We start from the raw sequence: 22037 nt of genomic DNA on the forward strand, positions 1-22037 counted from the left end.
CAGTCAACATTTCGGGCTGCGACCCTTCATCGGGGCTGGAAAGGAAGGGGAAACAAGCCAGAATAAGGAGGTAGGGAGAGGGAAAGGAGAACAAGCTGGCAGGTGATAGGTGAAGCCAGGTAAGGGTGAAAGTAGGTGGGTGGTGGAGGGAGGATGAAGTGAGAAGCTGGGATGTGATAGGTGGAAAAGGTAAAAGAATGAAGAAGAAGGAATCTGAAAGGAGAGGAGATTAGGCCATGGAAGAAAAAGGAGGGGCATCAGAGTGAGGTGTTAGGCAGGTGGGGAGAAGAGAAGGAGTAAGAGGGAACACAGAATGGGAAATGGAAAAAGAGAGAATGAGGGATGGGGGGAGAAGTTACTGGAAGTTACAAAAATTGATGTTTATGCTGTCAGGCTTGAGTGTACCTTACCCAGACAAAATATGAGGTGTTGTTCCTCCAACATGAGAGTGGCTTCATCATAGCAGCATAGGCACGATTGGGCAGGAAATTGGAAGTGTAAATTAGGAACAGATATACTCTAGGAAATTCAGAGTGAAAATGTGAAAGTTGTTTAGGGAATACTTGCATGGGATTCTAGATAGATTAGTCCTTTTGGGGCAGGGAAAGGATGATAGAGTGAATGAATAATAGTTGATAAGAGATATAGACTATCTAGTGAAGAAGATGAAAGAAGCTTACTTAAGGTTTAGGAAATAAGGCTCAGTCAGGGCTCTAAAGAATTACAAGACAGCCAGGAAGGTGCATAAGAATGCCTTGGTGAGTAGGATTAAGGAAAACCCCAGGGTGTTCAACACATATGTGAAAAACATGAGAATGACTAGAGTGAGGGTAGGACTGGTCATGGATGGAATACGCCTAGAATTGAAGGTGCTAGGGGATGCTTATAATGAATACCTTGCTTTTAGTAGCTTGTAATATTCAGCAGTGAGAAGGACATTGATATTAGTGAGGACAGCAAAAACATAGGCTGATATGCCAGAACATGTAGACATTAAGAAAGAGGATGTGCTGGAACTTTTGAAAAGCATTAGGACAGACAAGTCCCTGTGGCTGGATGGCAAATACCCCAGGTTACTATAGGAAGTGGGAGATGAGATTGCGACACTTTTGCTGATGATCTTTGCATCCTCTTTGGCCATAGGAGTAATATCAGATGATTTGAAGGTGGCAAATGGCATTCCTTTGTTCAGAAAGGGAGTAAGGATAACCCTGGGAATTGTAGACCAGTGAGACTTACCTCAGTGGTGGGCAAATTATTGGATAAGATCTTTAGAGACAGGATTTATGAGCATTTGGTGAAGCTTTGTCTGATTAGAGATAGTCAGCGTGGCTTTGTGAGGGACAGGTCTGTCTCACAACCCTGATTGGATTCTTTGAGAATGTGAGAAAGTACATGTTGAAGGGAGAGCATTGGATATGGTGTATTTGGATTTTAGTAATGCATTTGATAAGGTTCTCCATGGTAGGCTCATTCAGACAGTCAGGAGGCATGGGATCCAGGGAAATTTGACTGTGTGGATTCACAGTTTGCTTGTCCATAAAAGGCAGAATGTGGTTGGAGTTGAATGTATTGTGCCTGGAACTTGGTGACCAGTGATGTTCCACAGGGGTCTGTACTGGATCCCTGGTCCTTGTGATTTTTATAAGTGACTTGGATGAGAAAGTGGAAGGGTAGGTTGGTAAGTTTGCAAATGACATGAAAGATAGTGCAGAATGTTGTCAAGAGTTGCAATGAGACATTGATAGGATGCAGAGTTTGACTGAGAATTGGCAGATGGAGGTCAACCCAGAAAAAATGTGGTGACTCAATTTGGAAGGTTGAATTGAAGGGAGAATACGAGTTTAATGATAGGATTTTTAGCAGCGGGAGGAACAGGGGGATCTTAGGGTTCATGCCCATACATCCCTTAAAATTGTCACAAAAGGTGATGGGGTTGTTAAGAAGATGTATATTGTGTAGGCCTTAATTAGTTGGGGGAATTGAGTTCAAAAGTCACAAGGTAATGTTGGAACTCTATAAACCTTGTTCAGATCACACTTGTAATATTTGGTTCATTTTTGGTCATCTCATTATAGGAAAAATTTGGAAGCTTTAGAGAGGGTTCAGAGGAGATTTACCAAGGTGCTGTTTGGATTGGAGAGCATGTCTGATGAAAATGGGTTGTGTGAGTAAGGGTTTTTTTCTTTGGAGGGAAGGAGGATGAGAGGTGTTTTGATGGAGATGAACAGGATGACAAGATGATCGAGTGGACAGCCAGAGACTTTTTCCCAGGACAGAAATGGTGCTGTTGTCCTAGGTTCAATTCCTATCATTCCTCAAGAGTGTTTCAGAACTGGACAGGAGAATCGAGTCATGGCCAAACCACTGGGTTATAATGAGTCATCACATGCAGCTTGGGAATGAGGTAGTTGAAGTGGAGCAGACATCATTGAGGAACATTTAGGGAAATAGTGATCATAATATAACAAGATTAGCTTTGAAAAAAAGTAATAAAATATAATTATTTCAAGGCATATTTTTATCCTTTAAACAGTAAGCTAGCACAGTGAAATTAAAAACTGGCAGGTAGACCTCTACTTAAAGAACCTTTAAAACAAAGAGCATTTGTGTACAGTCCTTCTACTTTGATGGATAATGGTAGGGCAGCCATAGTGAGAGTTCCTAAATTGACAAAAATGGAGAGTGTGAAATAAAGGAGAAAAAGGGACGACGTGATGAAGTCTGGTTAATGTCAGAATCAAGCTGAATATGGAAAGGTTAAGAGAAAAATAATAAAGGAAACAAGGAACAGTGTGAAAGTGCACCTAATGTGAAAAGGAATCCCTAAGTTTTCTATTGGCATATAAAATATCACATAAACAACAAGAGAAAGGAGGCAATTAAGAACTAAAGAATCAATTTATAAATTGATGCGGTGATTTAGTAGATGCATTACATCATTTTAATTGCATCAGATTTTATCAAGAAAGATGCTACCAAAGTCACAGTCAATAGGGGGTAGTTAAGATACTGTTCAGTATTCCCAGATTTGGTACCAAATATCCATTTCTGCTTAAAGTAGATATCTCAGCCAAGTTGACATGTGAAACATGCTGGGTTTCTAAGGAAGGTAACTCTCCATAGATTTGTTGAATGATTCCAGAGGATAAAGAATTACCACTCTATACACTTGGTCAGAAAATGTTTCAGAGGTTGCAATTGAAGTGCAGAGCCATATATAGGCATGTATAAGCATGTAAAGTTCATAGTCACCTGGATAACTATAAATTAATAAAGCAAATTCAGAGTACATGATGAACTCAGCATCATTTGGGAGGCTGAAGAGGTGGTGATAGGATATATAGAGAGGTAGTTACACCCAAAGTGAAACACACAGGAAACAGGGTGACAGTCAGGAAGGGGAAAGGGGGCAGTGTAGAGTACTTCTGTGGCCATTCCCCTCAACAGCAGGTATACCATTTTGGTATTGTGTGTGTTCCTACCATTTTTGGTTACTGTAGTGGGGGAGGGGTGACCTTACAGAAGAAAGTCGCAGTGGTCGGGTCTCTGGCACTAAGTCTGCCTCTGTGACTCAGAAGGGAAGGGGGGGAGAAGAGGCATACTTTGCTGATAGGTGATTTGTTAGGTAGGGGAAAGGACAGGAGGTTCTGTGGGCAAGAATGAGATTCCTGGATGGTACGTTGCCTCCCAAATGCCAGAGTCTGAGATATCTCAAATTGAGTCCTTAGCATTCTTAAGTGGGAGGGTGAACAACCAGAAGTCATAGTCCCTGTAGGTACCAATGACATGGATAGGATGAATGATGAGGTTCTGCATAAGGAGTTTAGGGATTTAGGTAGGACCTCCGTAGTTGTGATCTCAGGATTGCTACCTATGCCATGTGCTAGTGAGGCCAGAACTAGGAAAATTATTTAGTTTAATATGTGTCTAAGGAGTTGCTGTAGGAGGGAGAGCATAAGATTTTTGGATCATTGGACTGTCTTCCGGGTAAAGTAGGACCTGTACAGAAGGGACAGTTTACATCTGAACTGGAGGAGGACTAATATCCTAGCAGGAAGGCTTTTTAATACTGCATTGTGGGATTTAAACTAGAGTTGCAGAGAGATGGGAACCAGAGTGCCAGTCCAGTTAGTGGAGTGATTGTGGAGAAAGATGTTGGTAAGACCTTAGAGAAAGTTTGAGCATGGTTTGACTAGTATCCTGAGCTGCATGTATTTCAATGTAAGAAGTATCATAGGAAAGGCAGGTGATAGTGCTGAAGATGAGGTAACTGGTTTATAAACAGAGACAGTGTGTAGTGAAGAGAGGCTATTGATAGGGCAAAATAGTAGTCAACAGTATGAGTTCCAACGTGATCATAGTATGATTACTTTCCCCTGCGGGACAATGTTACAATTGTCATGGGCTATTTCAATATGTGGGTAGATTGGGGAAAATCAGGTTTGTACTGGATTCCAGGAGGGGTAATTTCTAGAGTATATACGAGATGTCTTTTCAGAGAGCTCGTGGTTGAGCCCACTAGCAATCAGCAATTCTCAACTGGGTGTTGTGCAGTGAATCAGAATTGATTAGAGAGCTTAATGTAAAAGATCCCTTTGGGGCAACTGATTGAATTCACCCTGAAATTTGAGAAGCAGAAGCTAAAATCAGGTATCAGTACTGTACTACAGTGGAGTAAAGGGAACTATAGAGCCACGAAAGAAGAATTGGCCAGAATTGATTGGAAAAGAATGCTGGCAGGGATGATGGCAGAGAAGCAATAGCTGGAATTCCTGGAAACAGTTCAGAAAACACAGGATATATACTTCCCAAAGGGGATTCCAAAGCAAATATGACACAACCGTAGCTAACAAGAGAAGTCAAACCCAACATAAAAGCTAAAGGTAAGTCATATATATAGAGTAAAAATTATTGGGAAGTTAGAGGATTGCTTTTAAAAATCAACAGAAGGCAATTAAAAAGCCATTAAGAAGGTAAAGATGGAATACAAAAGTAAACCAGCCAATAATATTAAAGAGGATACCAAAAGTTTCTTCAGATACATAAAGTGTAAAAGAGAGGCAAGAATGGATATCAGACCACTGGAAAATGATGCTGTAGAGATAGTAATGAGGAATGATGAAATGGTAGCGTATGAATGATTATTTTGCAGTGGAAGACACGAGGTTTCAGGTGTCATTATGTGTATGAAATTACCATTACTAGAGAGAAAGTTTTTGGGAAACTGAAAGGTCTGAAGGTAGATGGGCCAGATGGTGTACAGCCCAGAGTTATGAAAGACATGTCTGAAGAGTTTGTGGAGGCATTAATAATGATGTTTCAAGTATCAGTAGATTCTGGAATGGTTCCAGAAGATGGGGAAAATTGCAAATGTCACTCCACTCTTCAAGAAGTGAGAGAGGCAGAAGAAAGGAAACTATAGGCCAGTTAGTTTGATCACAGTGATTGGGAAGATGTTGGAGTCACTTTTATGGATGAGGTCTCTGGATGACACATGATAAAATAGGCCATAGTCAGCATGGTTTCCTCAAGGGAAAATCTAACCTGACAAATGTGTTGGAATTCTTTGAAGAAATAACAAGCAGGATGGACAAAGGAGAATCGATTGATGTTGTGTACTTGGATTTTCACCTTTGACAAGGTGCCATACATGAGGCTGCTTAACAAGCTACGAGCCCATGTTATCACAGGAAAGATTTTAGCATGGATAAACCAGTGGCTGATTGGCAGGAGGCAAAGAGTAGTAGTAAAAGGAGCCTTTTCTGGTTGGCTATGAGTGACTAGTTGTGACCACAGGGCGCTGTTTTGAGATTGATTTTAAAAAAAATTATATGTGAGTGATTTGAATGATGGAATTGATGGCTGTGTTGAAAAGTTTGCAGATGATGTGAAAGTAGGTAGAGGGGCAGGTAGTGTTGAGGATGCAGGGAGGCTGCAGAAGGACTTAAAAAAGGTGAATAGGCAAAGAAATGGCAAATGGAATACAGTGTCGGGAAGTGTATGGTCATGCACTTCGGTAGAAGAAATGAAAGGATTGACTATTTTCTAAATGGAGAGAAAATACAAAAAAAAAACTGAGACGCAAGGGGACTTAGGAGTCCTTGTGCTGGATTCCCTGAAGGTTAATTTATCAGGTTGAGTCTGTAGTGAGAAGGGCAAATATGGTGCTAACATTCATTTCGAGAAGTAGAATATAAAAGAAATGATATAATGCTGATAGTTTATAAAGCACTAGTGAGGCCGCACTTTAGACTACTCTGTACAGTTTTGGGCCTTTTATCATAGAAAGGATATGCTGAAACTGGAGAGTGTTTAAAGCAGGTACACAAAAATGATTCCAAGATTGAATGGCTTGCATTTAAAGGACATTTGATGGCTCTGGGCTTGTATTCACTAGAATTCAGAAGAATAAGGGGTGACTTCATTGAAATCTATCAAATGGTGAAAAGTCTTGATAGAGTGGATATGGAGAGGATCTTGCCTCTGGTGGGAGAGTCTATAAGACCAGAGGACACAGCCTTTGAATAGATGGGTGTCCTTTTAGAATGGAGATGAGGAGAAATTTCTTTAGCTAGAGAGTGATGAATCTGTGGAATTCATTGCCACAGGTAGCTGTAGAAGCCATGTCTTTATGTATATTTAAGGCAAAGGTTCATGGATTCTTGATTGGTTGGAGGATGAAAGGATACAGTGAGAAGACAGGAGATTGGGTTTGAGAGGAAAATTGGATCAGCCATGATGAAATGGTAGAGCAGACTCAATGGGCCAAATGGCCTAATTCTGCTCCTATATCTTATGGTCTTATTTCTTAAAGGTAAATCATTATTCAATTAATTTGGTGATTTTTGAAGAGTTACCAAGTAAGGATGGCGAGGGTAATGCAGTTGATATTTTATCGAATATTTAAATATCAATTTTATTAGTTTCTAAACAAAGTTGAAGCCTACAAAGTAAAAGGGGAAGTGATATTAATTTACTGAAGAATTAAACTGCTGTTCCTCTGTCCGGAAACAACATGAAATTTCACTCCCCACATGACTGTGTTACAGCTTGGGGAAAGAACAATTCTGATTTTAGCACAATTCAAATTTTGACATATCTCAAAACTTGGAAATGTGATAAAAATGATGAGGATAATAATAAACATCCATGGGGCATTAACAATCTCCAATGGATGGGAGGTCTTGGTAGATGAAATTCAACGCTAGAAAATGCAATGTGATTTATTTTTATGAGGAAGAATGATAAGAGATAATATAACATGAGAGAATAATTCTAAAGTGCAGAGAGGTTGGAGATTCTAGAATTGTTCTCTGTATGACAGCAAAGATTAAGAGATGATTCAAGAGAAAAATATTCACTATAAAGTGAATAAAGAGATACTCTTTCCATTGACAGAAGTGTCAAGAACCAGAGTCCACAGATTTAAGGTGATTGGCAAAAGAATCAAAACCCGAGGAAGAACTTTTTCATTCGGTGAGTAATTGAAAAAAAATTTTGCAGGGTGACTAGGAACGAGCAGGTTTAGGGATCACTCTGTGCTGTTGACTGTGTGGCCTCTGTCTGTGTTCTAATAATCCTATGGCTCTATTCACTCCCAACACAGAGTGCAGTTTAAGGAGCTGTGTCAAAGCAATATATACAAAATTCTGGAGGAATTCAACAGGTCAAGCAGCATCCATGGAAATGAATCAGTTCTGAAGAAGGGTCTTGGCCTGGAATGTCGACTTCATTTTCATAGATGCTGCCTGACCTGCTGAGTTTCTCCAGTCTTTTGTTTATTTTGCTTTGGATTTCAAGCATCTGTAGAATTTGTTGTGTTTGAGATGTTTCAAAGAAAGGTTTGCAACGCTGATCCAGCCTGTCCCCTTTCTGTTTAACTTCTGTGATAGGAAGCCAAATTATTGAATTATCTTTGTGTTACAAACGTTAAAACAGGTCATTTAGTTGCACTATTACACACTAAAATTTATGCTCCATGTGGGTTTTCTTGCACCTGACCATCTCACCATTTTAATATATCCTTCTGTTCTATTCTCCTCCATATATTTGTATAGCTTCCCACAAATGAATTCACACTCTACTTTTCAGCTGCTGCTTGTGTTAGTGAATTTCACTTCTCACATCTCTCCAGATGCATAAGTTTCTCCAGAAACGTTCATGGACTGTCTAAGGTTTATGAAGCATGGTTTTATGAGCAAATGGAAACAATCTTCTCTGTGTATAACCTACTAAAAATTTGTAAATTTGTAGATTTCAGTCAGGTCATTCCCAGTCTTCATTTTTCTAGAGAAAGGGGCTCCAGTATTGCTAGTCTTTACTGATAGTTCTGGTAGTAACTAGGTAAATAAATAATGCCCTTTCATCAGTGATTGTCTGTCCTTTTGTTATAAAGATTGGAACTGTGCACAATAATAGAACATACATTTGTTAACTCTGTGCTTTAGATCTTATGATTCCCTCCACTGATGTGGGTCAACCATGGATATTGTGTCCTAGCTGTCTACATGATACGCAAGCCAGGGCAGTACGATATAGAGAGCAAGCTGTTTCCCACCCTTGCCGCATGCAACAGATGAATCCAAAGGAATGGCAGGGACTGATACATTTTGGCACTAGCAGGAGTTGCTGATCAGTGTTGAACTCAATATAGGACTGTCTTAGCGACTTAAGCTCTGGTTTTTTCCTTGGGGTTTACTCCCAAATCCTTTCGCATAAGTGGGTATAACTGCTAGGCAGTGGAGGTTTGGGATCAGAGTTTCCTTCTCCTAGATGAGCTGCCAACCACAGCTGACAAATCCCATCTGCCTGAGTAACTGGTTTTAATGAGCCACTAACCTGCCTTTGCCCCTTCTACCATCAGAAGAAATGGCTCCACCGGGCTTAGTAACTAAGCCACACGTGATGGCCAGGAGTTGGACTTGGCTGTCAGAGGCTATTTGAGATACATGCCAATGGGAGCATTTAATAGGTTGTGGGAGTTTATGCTCACTATCCTTCCCAGCTATTACAGCCTTCAGGAACATGTTTTAGATGTTTTAGATGTTTTAGATGAATATAATATAAAAATTGATAATCTGATTCAGTGTTAGAACCAGACACATATTCATAAGATTGCACAGTGTGTATACTTTGGAACAGTCTATTTGGCTTAAGCAAACTGTGTCTGCTAGTATGTTACATGTAAATTTGCTCAAGTCTACCGTTATCTAAACCTTTACCTCTCCTTCATTATACTTGTCCAACCTACATTTTTTGGCCATAGTATTCACTTCAACCATTCTCTCTTGTAGTAAGTTTCCCATTATTGCCACTTCCTTGGTGAAGAATGTTCTCCTGAAATCCCCCCAGGATTTCTTTGTGACTCAATTGTATTGATGACCCCCAGTTCTGTTTTTTGTCATGAATAGAAATGTATTATCTGCACCCATTCTTTATAATTCAAAAGTCCTTCATCATGTCACTTCTCAGCCTTCATTTCTCAAGAATGGAGAGAACCCAGTATGTTCACCGCTCCCTGATAAGTGTACCCTAACACTTCTAGTGTCATCCTTCTAAGTTTTTGTTGTATCTTCTCCTTTTCTTGTTATTAGCTTTATAATGTGATGACTATAATTAAGGAATAGAGTAAATGCAACACACACAAAATGCTGGAGGAACTCAGTAGGTCAGGCAGCACCGATGGAAAAGAATAAACAGTCAATGTTTCAGGCCAAGACCCTTCATCAGGACTGGAGAAAAAGAGATGACAAGTCAGAAAAGAAGGTGCAAGAGGGGAAGAGGAAATACAAGGTAGTAGGTGACAGGTGAGTGGGAGGGTTGAAGTAAAGAGCTGGTAAGTCAATTGGTGAAAGGGATAAAGGGCTGGAGAAAAGGTAATCTGATATGAGAGGTCAGAAGGCCAAGGAAGAAAGTGAAGGGGGGGGGGGGCGAGCACCAGAGGGTGGTAATGGCCAAGTAAGGAGACAAGGTGAGAGAGGGAAATAGGAATGGAGAAAAGGGGGGGGGGGGTGGGGATTACTGGAAGTTCGAGAAATTGGCTAGTGTAAATGCGCTTATTTGCATTCAAGTGACTGCTGATTAGGATGATGGAAAATATTAGATACCAGTTGGAAACTGGCAGGATGATTGCCTGGAGGATTAGTGGAAGAGGCAGGTTTTGAGGAAAGACTGCACTTTCAGGCACAGCAAGGCAAGGAGCTTTGTAGAGAGAATCCCACAAGACAACAGGGCCAGAAGAGATTATCAGAGCTCGGTTAGAGTATAGAACGAAGATGTGGAAAGATTTTGAAACTAATGCAGAAGGGAACCGAAATCTGGTGGTGATAGATTTGAGTAGAAATGATCTGTGAGTAGAATTCAGAATAAAAATAATAGAAAAGTACACATTTTAGGCCTTACAGGTACTGTCTTATGATGCAGTGTCATAGAGTTTTACAGTTTGGAAGCAGGCCCTTCACTCATCAAGTCTGTGTCAGCCATCAACTGAACATTTACACTAATTCTACAGTAAACTTATTTACTCTTACCTTCCCATCATGTACCCTCAGCCAGGAGAAAACTAGAGCACCAGATGAAACCCACATGCCACAGAGAGGATACTCAGACACACCTGAGCTCAGCTCTGAACTCGAGCTCCGGAGCTATGAAGCAGCAGCTGCTATTGGCAATAATACCTTTGAATAGCCACCTTCAGGAGACAAGAGTTGCCAAAAGCAGGATTATTGTACTACATCTGAATGATTGTCAGTATATCTCAGAGAATACAGTTGCTTTACATTTTGACATTGGTACATGTCTCACTATGGAATTTGCCCGGGTGCACTACTGAATGAGTTTTGCATTGTTAGGGAAACTAGATTTTCAATGAAATATTGAACTAGGTCTCCCTGTTAAGTCAAACGTAAAGAAAAATCTTCATTGTTTAAGAATGAAAAAGAGGTTATGTCAGTCTCTGAGGCCAGTGATTCTTTATGAGAGGCAGTAATGCAATTACTTGGTATAACACTCAGATTTTCAGACATTGGCCAGAAGCATGAGTTTGAATCCCACGATGGCATGTGGGGGATTTAAATTCAAAAATGTAAGAATTTAATTTTAGAAAAATTCTCAATAATTGTGAAAGTAATTGATTGGTGTGAAAGACTGATCTAGTTCACCAATATTGTTCAGAAAAGGAAATATGCTGTCGTTACACATTCTGATCCACACAAGACTCCAGAATGACAAATGTGGTTGGCTTTTTCCTCCCTTCAAGGGCCATTAAGGATGGAAAATAATGTTGCAGCAATGCCCATATCTTATGAACAAATAAAAAGGAATCCCAGCAACATGATCCAATGTGCTCTGCATGATTATTTTATTTGATACCTTAGATAATTGGGCCAATTTTTATGTCCAGATCCAAAACACTTCAGTGAATATATAATGCTTCATTATGTAGTTTAATTTTAGAATCTAACAGTGAGTGTGTATGTTATTACATTTCATATTATTGAAATTATATTGCAGAAGGTTGTTTGTGTCAATATTAGTCTGTAGCAGCTAGCTATTCTAATCTCTTTCCTTCTGCACATGTTCTTACTTCACTCTTATGTGTGAACTGTCACATTTACAGCCATCTAATTTTCTCTTTCACTTTTTTGATGATGATTCACAGTTTTTATTCTATTCATATATTATGATGGAGATCATATTTAAAAAAATCTTTTTTGGCTGTAAATGTGACATTCAGAGGAATCTACGTATCCTTGTAGATGAATAATTGAATGTTAACAAGAAGATGTGGTGAGCAATTAGGATGTCAGAGATTGTGTGAACATTTACTTAAGTAGGGTGCAGTTACAAGAAATGTTTCACTGAAAATATTGTATGTATGACTTGATAAGACTGCACTGGAATGGACTGCAAGTGTCTGATTTCCATATGCAAGGAAGGATATGTTTGCAAAAGATGAACTGTACAGAAGGTTTACCATATTGATTCCAGCTGTGGCTGGTTTGTTTTCTGAGAAATTAAGCAGGCTGGACCTATAAACCCTTAAATGTAGAAGAATGAAAGGAAATTTAATTGAAACATGTAAAATTCTTACAGAGATCTTGTTAGCATGGTGTCTCCTCTGGCTGGGTGTATAGAACCAGGGTGTTAAAGTCTCAGAAATAAGGGGTTAGCCATTTGGGATTGAGCAGAGAAGAAATTTCTTCATCTCGATGGTAGGTTAGTGAATCTTTGGAATCTGTATCCAAATTGTGGACTGTCACTGTGTATATAAGTGTGAAATAGATTTTTAGAGATTAAAGGATATTCAGGACTATGTACCACTGAGGTAAAAGATCAGCCATGGGCATCATGAACACCCCTTTATACAGGATGAAATTTGAAACAGTGGGAAGGCAAAGAGGAAATGTTGTATCTTCTGAAATTATACAGGAAGTGCATTGAAAATGGGAATGGGCTTTGATGCAGATGAAGGAGAGAGCTAGAGGAAATAGTCCTATGCAGTGCTGACTGAAGAGAGAAAGAGTAACATACAGTTTGTGTTAAAAGTCATCACATTGGAGGCTCTGGAAAATGCAAAGGATGCCCAGCAGTCGGCTTTATTCTGTAAATATGTATTAGGCCTGCTCCATGTAAGAGGGATTTTAGTTGGTGGAAGAACAAGATAAATCCTTTGCCAGTTCTTGCAGGGATGATCATTGTTGTTCAGTTGGGATGACTTGTTTTGTGTCGGTCTCTAGGAGAAATGTATTTCAACTGTCATAAGTTGATCCCAGCAAAATCTTAGAACATCCTCAAGCAAGGCACTAACTGAAACATTCTGCATGGACACTTTTCCTTTCAATCACAACTTTGACTATTCTCATTTTTCTGTATAGTCTCTTGACCTACCTCCTTAAGTGCAGGGATTGTTTATCCCCTTCCATCCTGTCCATCCTTTCTACTTCTTTGAAGAGAGGTTTCCATTTTGCTGATACTGCCAGCGTCTTCATTCCTCACCTGCCATGTCTCCTCCCAGGTGGCTGCAGCTATGCTGCTCACTACCTTAAGGATGCTACTTAATGACTTCAGGCTGCCACTGTGTGATTGCAGACGTCTGGTTCTCCTGCTTGACTAGCATTTGCTCTTCAGATGTACTGCGGGGAATTCCATTGCAGAAATCCAGTCTGTTGAGGTTGTTAGTTTGATGTGACTAGTGTAGATTTGGCAATAGCCTTTTGTCAGTGAACTAATTTTCTTTGCGTTGAAGGAGTGTTCAAATATAAAGATTAGCTTTATTTGTCACATGTCCATTGAAACATCGAAATATGTCATATTATGTGAACAACCAACACAAGCGTCACCACACTTCAGATGCAAACCTAGCATATCCACAGTTCACTAAACCAAATGCTAAGCATACATCTTTGGAATGTGGGAAGAAACCAGAGCACCCAGAGGAAACCCACACAGTCATGGGGAGAACGTACAATCTTCTTACAGGCAATGGTGAGAATCAAACCCTAGTCAGTAATTGCTGGCACTATAAAGGGACTGTGCTAACTATGCTATCATTCCCACCCGTGGTTTCGCTTAGCAAGAGTAACAGTGCTGGATGTGATGAAATGTGACAGCCAGTTTGTGCACAGCTCTGGATAAAAGCAATGCAATAACAGACTGATAATTTGTTTAATGATGCTGGGTGAGAGATAGAGTCACTAGAACCCAGGAGACAAATCTTTTGCTTTTTTTTCTCAAAATAGCACCACTCAACTAGTTTGTTTCACTTGATGATTCAGGAGAGACCCTAGTTTAATGTCATCTCACCCAAGAGACATTATCTCAGCAGTACAGCGATCCCTCCACACGGTATTGGAGAAACATCATCCTAAATTGCATGCTGAAGTCTTTTGAGATGAACTTTAGCCCAACTCACATGGGAGTGTGAGGCCATATTTAATATCTTAAAAATGATGTGCTGGGCACTTTCTGAGTTGTGTAATTTATTGTAGAAGTGCAGAGTTTATTAATGTCACTATGTGTGAGGGAAATGTTATTAATTTTATGAAATTGTATCTGCTTAAATTTGCTCATTACTGTTTTTTTTCAGACAAGTATAAAAGAAGGATTCTTACTGAAGCAAACCAGTTCATTTCAGCGATGGAAAAGAAGATACTTCAAGTTACGTGGACGGACACTTTACTATGCCAAGGATTCAAAGGTATTATCAGTGAATATAAAAATTATACAACACCACTGGTGACCAAGTAGCTAGTCCACAACAGGGAAGTAGGTAGAGCTATTTAGGAACTTTTTGTATCTGAGCTCTTTGTTTTTGCAACTTTAAGGATTAGGCAGTTCAGGTAGCCATTTGGATATTTCTTAAGTGCACAGAGGTTTTCTGCTTCCATCATGTTTAGAAGCTGTGTGTTCCAGGCTTCTACATTCACATGATGAAAAAATAATTTCTATCCTTTAAATCCTTTGCAAATAACCTTGCATTGCCTCCTTGATTTGTCATCAAGGTGATCTTATTGAAGCATTTATGATTATGCTGGGACTTGACATGTTGAGAGGATGTTTTCCCTCACTAGAAATGGAAGCATAGTTTGTCCATTTAAGGTGAAGTGAGAACAAATTTCTTTCTGAGGGTTGAGAGTTTTAAGAGTTCTCTACCTCAAAGATATGTGAAGAATGAGTGATAGAATATTTTCAGGGAGGAGATGATTGATCTTTTGTAGAGTGAAGGATTTTCAACAATAGGCAAGATCAAGCAGAGATCATGATCTTCTTGAATTGTAAACCCGGCTCAATGGGTGAAATGATAGACTCCTGCTCCAATATTCTATGAACTTAATCTCTTAATTATGAAATACACAATTAGATTATTTAAATTAATGTAACTAAGTAAAAAATCTCTTACATGACCCTCATTAATTATTAATAGAGCAACAGTCATCTGGGAGGTTTTTGACTTGTTAGCACAAACATTGGATTTTGTTTGCTGACAACGGATACTAGGTTTTCAGGATTATAATTTCTTTTGTTTGAAATAATTTAGTTATAAAGTTATTATTTCTTAATTTACTTTTTGTCTGATTGTTTTGGTGCTTTTAGGAAGTGTGCAATGGACTGCAGTGAAATTAGTATTTTTTAATGCTTTGTTGTCTCTTATCTTCCATCCACAGTGATATTACTTTTTGTTCTTCTAAATCAAGAGTAATTCTCACAACTGATCTTGTGTTGTCTTTAGCTCTTCTTTTCACCCACTTCACCAAAACTCCCAATTTCCTTTCCTATTTTATTGGTTTGTTCTAATCATCATTGGGAGGGTAAGTGGTAGAGGCTGGGAGAAGTTGAAGAGGCTTTAGGGAGAATAAAAAGTGGGATTATTTTAGGATCACTGTAATGGATATTTGTTGGTCATTGCAGATTTGGTGGTCTGAAGGGCTTGTTTTATCTCTGTGATTTTTTTGATTCCATCAAATACCCTAGAATTTCTTGATAAATATAAAATCATTTATTTGTTCAAATTATTAAATCTAACCCATTTGCCCCATTGTTGTTTGTCTATTTTGTTATGAATTCTTTGTGCATTCAAACAAAGTACCATTTATTTGTGACTTTATTTATTTATGCACCATTTATAAGACATAAGACAGGATCAAATTAGGCCATTCGTCTCACTGAGTCTGCTCCACATTTGTATTATAACTGATTTATTATCTCTCTCAACCACATTCTTGTGCCTTCTCCTCGTGATATTTGACATCTGTACTAATCAAGAACCTATCAATTGCCACTTTAAATATACCCGCTTTATAGATAATTTATGTTGAACTTCATACCTTTATGCCTTCCTCTGGTTTTTGTGCCTTCCTCAATGGCTTCAATCTATAATCTCTACACCACAAAATTTGAACACAGTTTAATTATTTTCAATTCCCGTCTATAATACTCATTATAGATTTACCAGGATGTTCACCCCAATTCAGTTTTCAAAAGAACAGCTTTCTTCCCCTTGAATCAAAGCTACCCATACAGTCACACATTTAAATTTGTTCCAAATCTATTACATCAAAATCTCTGCTAATTCTTATAAATCGTTTTTTTAGGTATTCAGTTAAGATCAAGTTCAAGTTTAATTGTCATTCAACCATACATGAATGCCAGTGGATGCAGCCAAACAAAAGAATTTTCCTCCAGAACTTAGGTGTAAAGCACAGTACCAACAGTCATACAAAGTGCAAAACACATACAGCACATATAAGATAGCAGTAAACATAGACACACAAAAAATATAATATAGTTGAATTCCCTGAGTCCATGGGTGTTGTTGGCAAGAACAAGCTCACAGCAGTCTGCAGAAAATTGCAATCCAACTTGGCTTCCACTGAGGAAACACTGGAGGGTAGCACTAGTGGAAGGGGCCAGTCCCCAATCCAGCATGGTTGCTACAACAGGCGACACCACGGCATGACGCCTTAGTCAGCGGTACATCCAAGACCACACAGCTTTTGCGCCGTTGGTCTTGTCAATAAACTAGTGATCTGGACTTGCAGTTTTCTATATTATCAATGTCAATCAGGGGCTTGATATCACAAGGAAAACATCAAAGACAAACACTTGCTGTTGGAATGCACACCACCTTTGCGCACCAACTCTGATGCCTTTCTGTAGCAGGCAGCAACGTAGTCCGCACCAAGTCAGCTCCTCAGCTAATGAGCAACTTGCTAATGTGGTAGATCTGTAGTACTAGAAGTTCTTAATGTCCAGCAGTGCCTTGAGATTGTAAGAAAGATGTTTAAAAAAGACATTAACACCTTTGGTTGACTCTTTAGAGGCTGCTGCATCCAAATGTGCTTCCGTTTTACCTGTAATATTTACTGGTAAATATTTTTCTATATATTTACTTTCTTTTTACAAGGTTTATTCTTTAAAAGTGAACGAGTCTTGTAAAAGTTAATAATATTTGCCGCTAAATTTAATCTATTGTAATATTTTAAAAAGTACGCACTAACCCACACTAAAAGTTCAGGCACTTCCATGCACTGTTAAGCCACACCTGAATAGTGTTTCAGCCGTCATTAACAGTAATTAACAACTATTCAGAGGTAACTACTTGTAGCTAGCCTCCTAATTCGTAGAAGGCATTTTACTAAATGTTGATGTAAATTGGACTCAGTATTCAAAGTTAAAGTTTTATTATATTCTAATGCTAAAGTAAATTCTAGGTTGAAAAGTATGATCAACATATAACAAAATTCCCCAGTTTAGCACTCTGTTAAAGCTGTACATTGTTTATGTTCACTCTTCACCTTTTCTAATGCAGTCATGTCCATCTTGTGGGATGACCATAAAGTAAAAGTTGACAGAAAAATACGTAATATCTGTCATTTTACTGATTTGTTTTGTAAATTCCTTAATTTAGTTTAGCTGTGCAGACCACACTACTAGGACAAGAGAAGAATGCTTGCATTTCTGTAGACCTTGCACAATGCCATTATATCCTTGAAGAATTTACAGGCAATTAAGTACCTTTTCCTATGAAGGAATTGTGGCAGCCAATTTACGCCCAGCAAATCTCTAGAAACAGCATGAAATCAGCTGCTCTGGTTTCTTCCTGTGCCCAAAGACGCTTGTTGGTCGATTAATTGGATTCTATAACTTATCCTTGATGTGGATATGTGGTTGGAAAATCTGAAGTTTCTGGATATTTTGAGCAGAAATGAAGAGGAATTTCTTTAGCCAGAGGTTGGTGAATCTGTGGAATTCATTGCCACAGATGGCTCTGAAGGCCAAGTCATTTGGTATATTTAAAATAGAGATTCATAGGTTCATGATTAGGAAGAGTATCAAATATGGAGAGGAAGGAAGAGAATGGGGTTGAGAAGGAAAATAAATCAGCCATGATCAAATGGCAAGTCAGATTCAATAAGCAGAATGGCCCAATTCTGCTCCCATGTCTTATGGTCATACATTTTGTTTATACAAATCATATAAAAACCTGCAGTTGTACCAAAATTAACCTTGAGACCTGCTTTTTTCTGCAAATTTTCCAGAATCTTGAGAGAGAATGAGTTACTGGGACGTAAGTGAGGAAATGGGATTGCTTTGTGAGCTAGCATAGACTCAAGGAATGGCCTCTTACATCACGAGAGATATGAAGTAATGACAAGATAGACTGCTTTAGTTGGTTGAGGAATAAAAATTGACTAGAACACAGTAAAAAAAAATCCTCTGACCTTTGAGATAATGCTGTGGTGTTTTTCAGATCCACCACCTGTTTTTAAAACTATCCAATCTTAGAATGATTAGTTAACAAGTGAAACAGTTGACAAGATAAACAGTTGATGTTTTATGGCCCTTGGATTCCTGAAGTGTCATTGTTGTGATTGGTAATTGGTTATTATTGTTACAAGTACTAAGATTCAGTGGAAAACTTTGTTTTGCATGCCATTGATACAGATTATTTCAGAACATAGATATGTCAAAGTAGTACAAGGGAAAATCAATAACAGAAGGAAGAATAAATTGTTACAGTTGACAATAAATTGTTATGGGTAAACAATGAGGTCCAACGACCATGACGAAGTAGATTGTGAGGTCAGGAGTTCATCCTTACAAGCAGTTTATCATACAAGAAGTCCATCCCGTAGTCTTATGACAGCGGTGCAGAGTGACAACCTGCTGAAGCTTGTTTAGCAATTTCCTGCCTCAGAAATGTATCTGCTACTACAATTCTGGTTTCTTGTGGATACGTGTCTCTTAAGCGGTCCACTTACCCTAATGTCTAGAGATTCCTCTGAAAAACCCTCAGCTTCTCTTTCCACCATTTAAAGACTCATCCAGACTTTCTGCTTACACCGAATCTGATCATTGGTCTTAATCTTGGTGAAGAACTGTGGTATATGCAGTACTTCGCTATGTTTAAGGTCACTTCTTGTGATTATCACAATGATCTGTTAGATTTGCTCTAAATTTGTCTGTAAAATTGCACAATGTTTTTTTGCTACATCCCATTTGCTGCCATTTATCATTTCTTGATGGTGGTTCCACAGTCTTTAATTAATATTTGATACCTGCTGTCACAAATTCTGTCATGTATTTGGAAAATTATAGATCTATGTGAAAGCCTATTCATTAAACAACATTAAACTAACTGTTTCCAAGAGCAGACTTAATAAGAAAGCCCTCCTGTGTATGGTTTAGGTTCAATATTTGTTCTGCCTTTCATAATTCTATTCTTACCATGTATTTTAAGAGATTTATGAAGGCAGTATTATTGTTCTCACTGGGCATTTTTAAATAAAACGTTTAAAGCTGAAAGCAATATTTACATCTCCATGATAGGATAGATGAACTGATTGTTACATACATAGCTTCTTCGTGCAAACCTCTGCCATCTTTTAAACTACATGGTGCAGTTTCTTCATATTCTTTGTATAAGAATAAATCAGTAGGGTTGAAGCTGTTATAAAAATATCTCAAAATAAAGTGCATCTTCTAATGAAGCATATATTTACCAAGCATTTTGTTCCAGGGAATGAAAAAACAGTAGATTACAAGGTTGTGTGTACAATTAGTCAAAAGTAGGGGAAGAGAGAGCTCCATTCATATCAGTGAGATACAAGCAGGGATAGCAATGCAGATTAATGGTACAATAAGTGAAGATATAGGTTGTACCATTTTGAATATCTTACAATCCAGGCAGTAAGTGTTTTAAATTCCTCAGCTTCAAGTTTACTGTCATAGATGTACATATCCAGTATACAGTAAAAGAAATGAAAATTAACTTTTTGTAGCAACAGTTCTGTACATTCCAAACATGATTAATATAAATTAACATAAACTTAAATTAATATACAGCATGCATAACTTTCACAATCAAATAAACGTAACAACCTTAGTGCAAGTTGAGGGTCCAAGGTAGCATTAGGATTGGGGTTAGGAGGCAGTATGGAAGAAAGTGTTGTTGAATTTTGAATTGTGGTCTTCAGTCTCCTGTATCTCTTGCCTGATATCAGCAACAAGAAGGGCAAGGCCCAGATCGTGGGGATAATTAATGATGGATATCACCTTCCTGAAACATGTCCTTAATGATGGGGAGAGCTGTACCCATGGTGGAACAGGCTGAGCCCATTACTCTTGTGTTTCTGTACATTGGAGTTTTTGTCAGAGTGCTTTCTGGATGAATGAACTACATAAAATCGAAAGTGTTTTCTCCTTCCTGATTGTTTTAACACTTGAGTTCAAGATTGTAATGTACTGAAAGTTTGTTAGACTGTGTATTGAAATATTTAGCACTGCACTTGCATTTTAATACAGAGCTACTTTTGAACAACAAGCTTGTATGCAGGAGTCCGAGATTCACTGCCCTTAATTGGCCTGATCTACATGTGAGTTCAGACTCTCAACAGTGCCATTGATTCAGCTGGGTTCCAAAATAGCCCAGCAACTACTCTGCTCTATCAAACAGGAAATAAAACATACTGAGAATAAGATCAAGCATAAGCAACACTCTGGATTTAGAGATAACAAATGCATATTCAGCCTACAAGATCCTATGCGTGAACTGTTGGCAACTGCATATATTGAGAGATTTGTTCCATAGACATCTCGATCAATATTTTGACAGTGTTCTCAGAATCACACCTTTCAGCCAACGTCCTAAACTCCTCTTCTCACATCTCAGTTATGTACCTGTATATCCAAGTCCCATTGTCCAAAGGTGGTGGCATGGTCAGAGGCTACTAGGAGGGAGTAACCCAAGAAGTCATTAACAGTGATCCTGGACTTCATTTAATCTAGTCAAGCCCTGCCTTGGGGATTTGCTGATGAATATAATCAACCTTGATGAATTAGTTGAATGCCATGGAGAAGAAGGGCACAGAATGAGCCTTTGGAGATGACGATCCTAATATCCTTTATAGAAAGTGACATATAGAATCACCACTATTGCATACTTGGCTGTTTGCTGAGAGCAGCTGGTCAGGGAACAAATGAGAGAGAAACCTTTGCTTGGAAGTTAGATCCTACCTATTTTAGGGCAGTAAGTGGGTGCACAGTTTAACATTAATGGTGAAATTTACTTTTAGCATATCATTACGCTGGTTTGCAATAATTGTATTTTGTTCAAACACTACCTGTGGGTTTCCCTGCTGTAGCTGTGAGCAGCATTAGCAGCAAGCATGTCATACCCTCGCTAACTGCTGGGATGCGGCCGGTATTATGCTATGATTTGACTATTAGACGGTGTGAGAATTGAGCAGCAAACGCTCTGCAGAGAGCAGCACATCACTCTCCAAGTCTTGATTTTCTACAGGGTTGGGTGTTAATTTGACTGAGTTGAAAACAATGTTTGTGGACTGAAGATGATGGGTCCACTTTTTGTTGGCAAGGTGATAAAAACATTGCACACGATGATATCATCACATATGGAAATAGCAATATCACGACGCTCACCAATTTATATCCGTCCATGAATATATTGATAAGATTAGCCATTATTTGATTTATGGAGGTGAATGATATGTTGTGTGGCATAATTATTTTGCTAAATGGGACAGAACTTGCAGCTCAATACATTTGTAAGAGACTTAGGAAAATTAGCAGTGGCAGAATTATAGTTGTTCTTTTTCTGTAACCTCTTGGCCTTCAGTTTCTCATTCTTGTCTAATCATGAAATCACTGTGGTTTATTGAACATCAGTCTGCTGGAAGAGCTCAGCTGTTCGAGCAACATCCTTTATTTAATATATCACAGGATGTGTTGGTTCAAGAATGTGGTTCATCATCTTCTCAAGGCCTGTTAGGGATAGACATTAAATGCTTACCTAGCTAACAACAGTTGCATTCCATAAGGTAATAATTAACAAAAACATTCTTGGATTCTGTATGCTGCAATCTTTACTGCATTAAGAATGAAGACTTGAGACATTGGATATGCTGCAATCTGGAGCATCTGGTTAGATGCGTCCTGATGCAGAGCTTCAACCCAGTGGATGGACATTTACTTTCCCCCACAGATGATGCACACTTGCTGAGTTTCTCCAGCAG

General features: G+C 38.7%; 1 protein-coding gene across 2 annotated transcripts in view; it reads left to right on the forward strand.

The window, feature by feature from the left end:
• The window catches only part of dgkh (diacylglycerol kinase, eta), a 503605-nt gene that overhangs the window by 190484 nt on the left and 291084 nt on the right, over positions 1-22037 (forward strand). For both annotated transcript variants that reach the window (XM_059967802.1, XM_059967801.1), the window contains one exon: positions 14090-14200. In XM_059967802.1, coding sequence (XP_059823785.1) covers positions 14090-14200 — 111 coding nt within the window. The remainder of the gene's footprint in view (positions 1-14089; positions 14201-22037) is intronic.

Source organism: Hypanus sabinus, chromosome 4, assembly GCF_030144855.1.
Source record: "Hypanus sabinus isolate sHypSab1 chromosome 4, sHypSab1.hap1, whole genome shotgun sequence".
Lineage (NCBI taxonomy): Eukaryota > Metazoa > Chordata > Chondrichthyes > Myliobatiformes > Dasyatidae > Hypanus > Hypanus sabinus.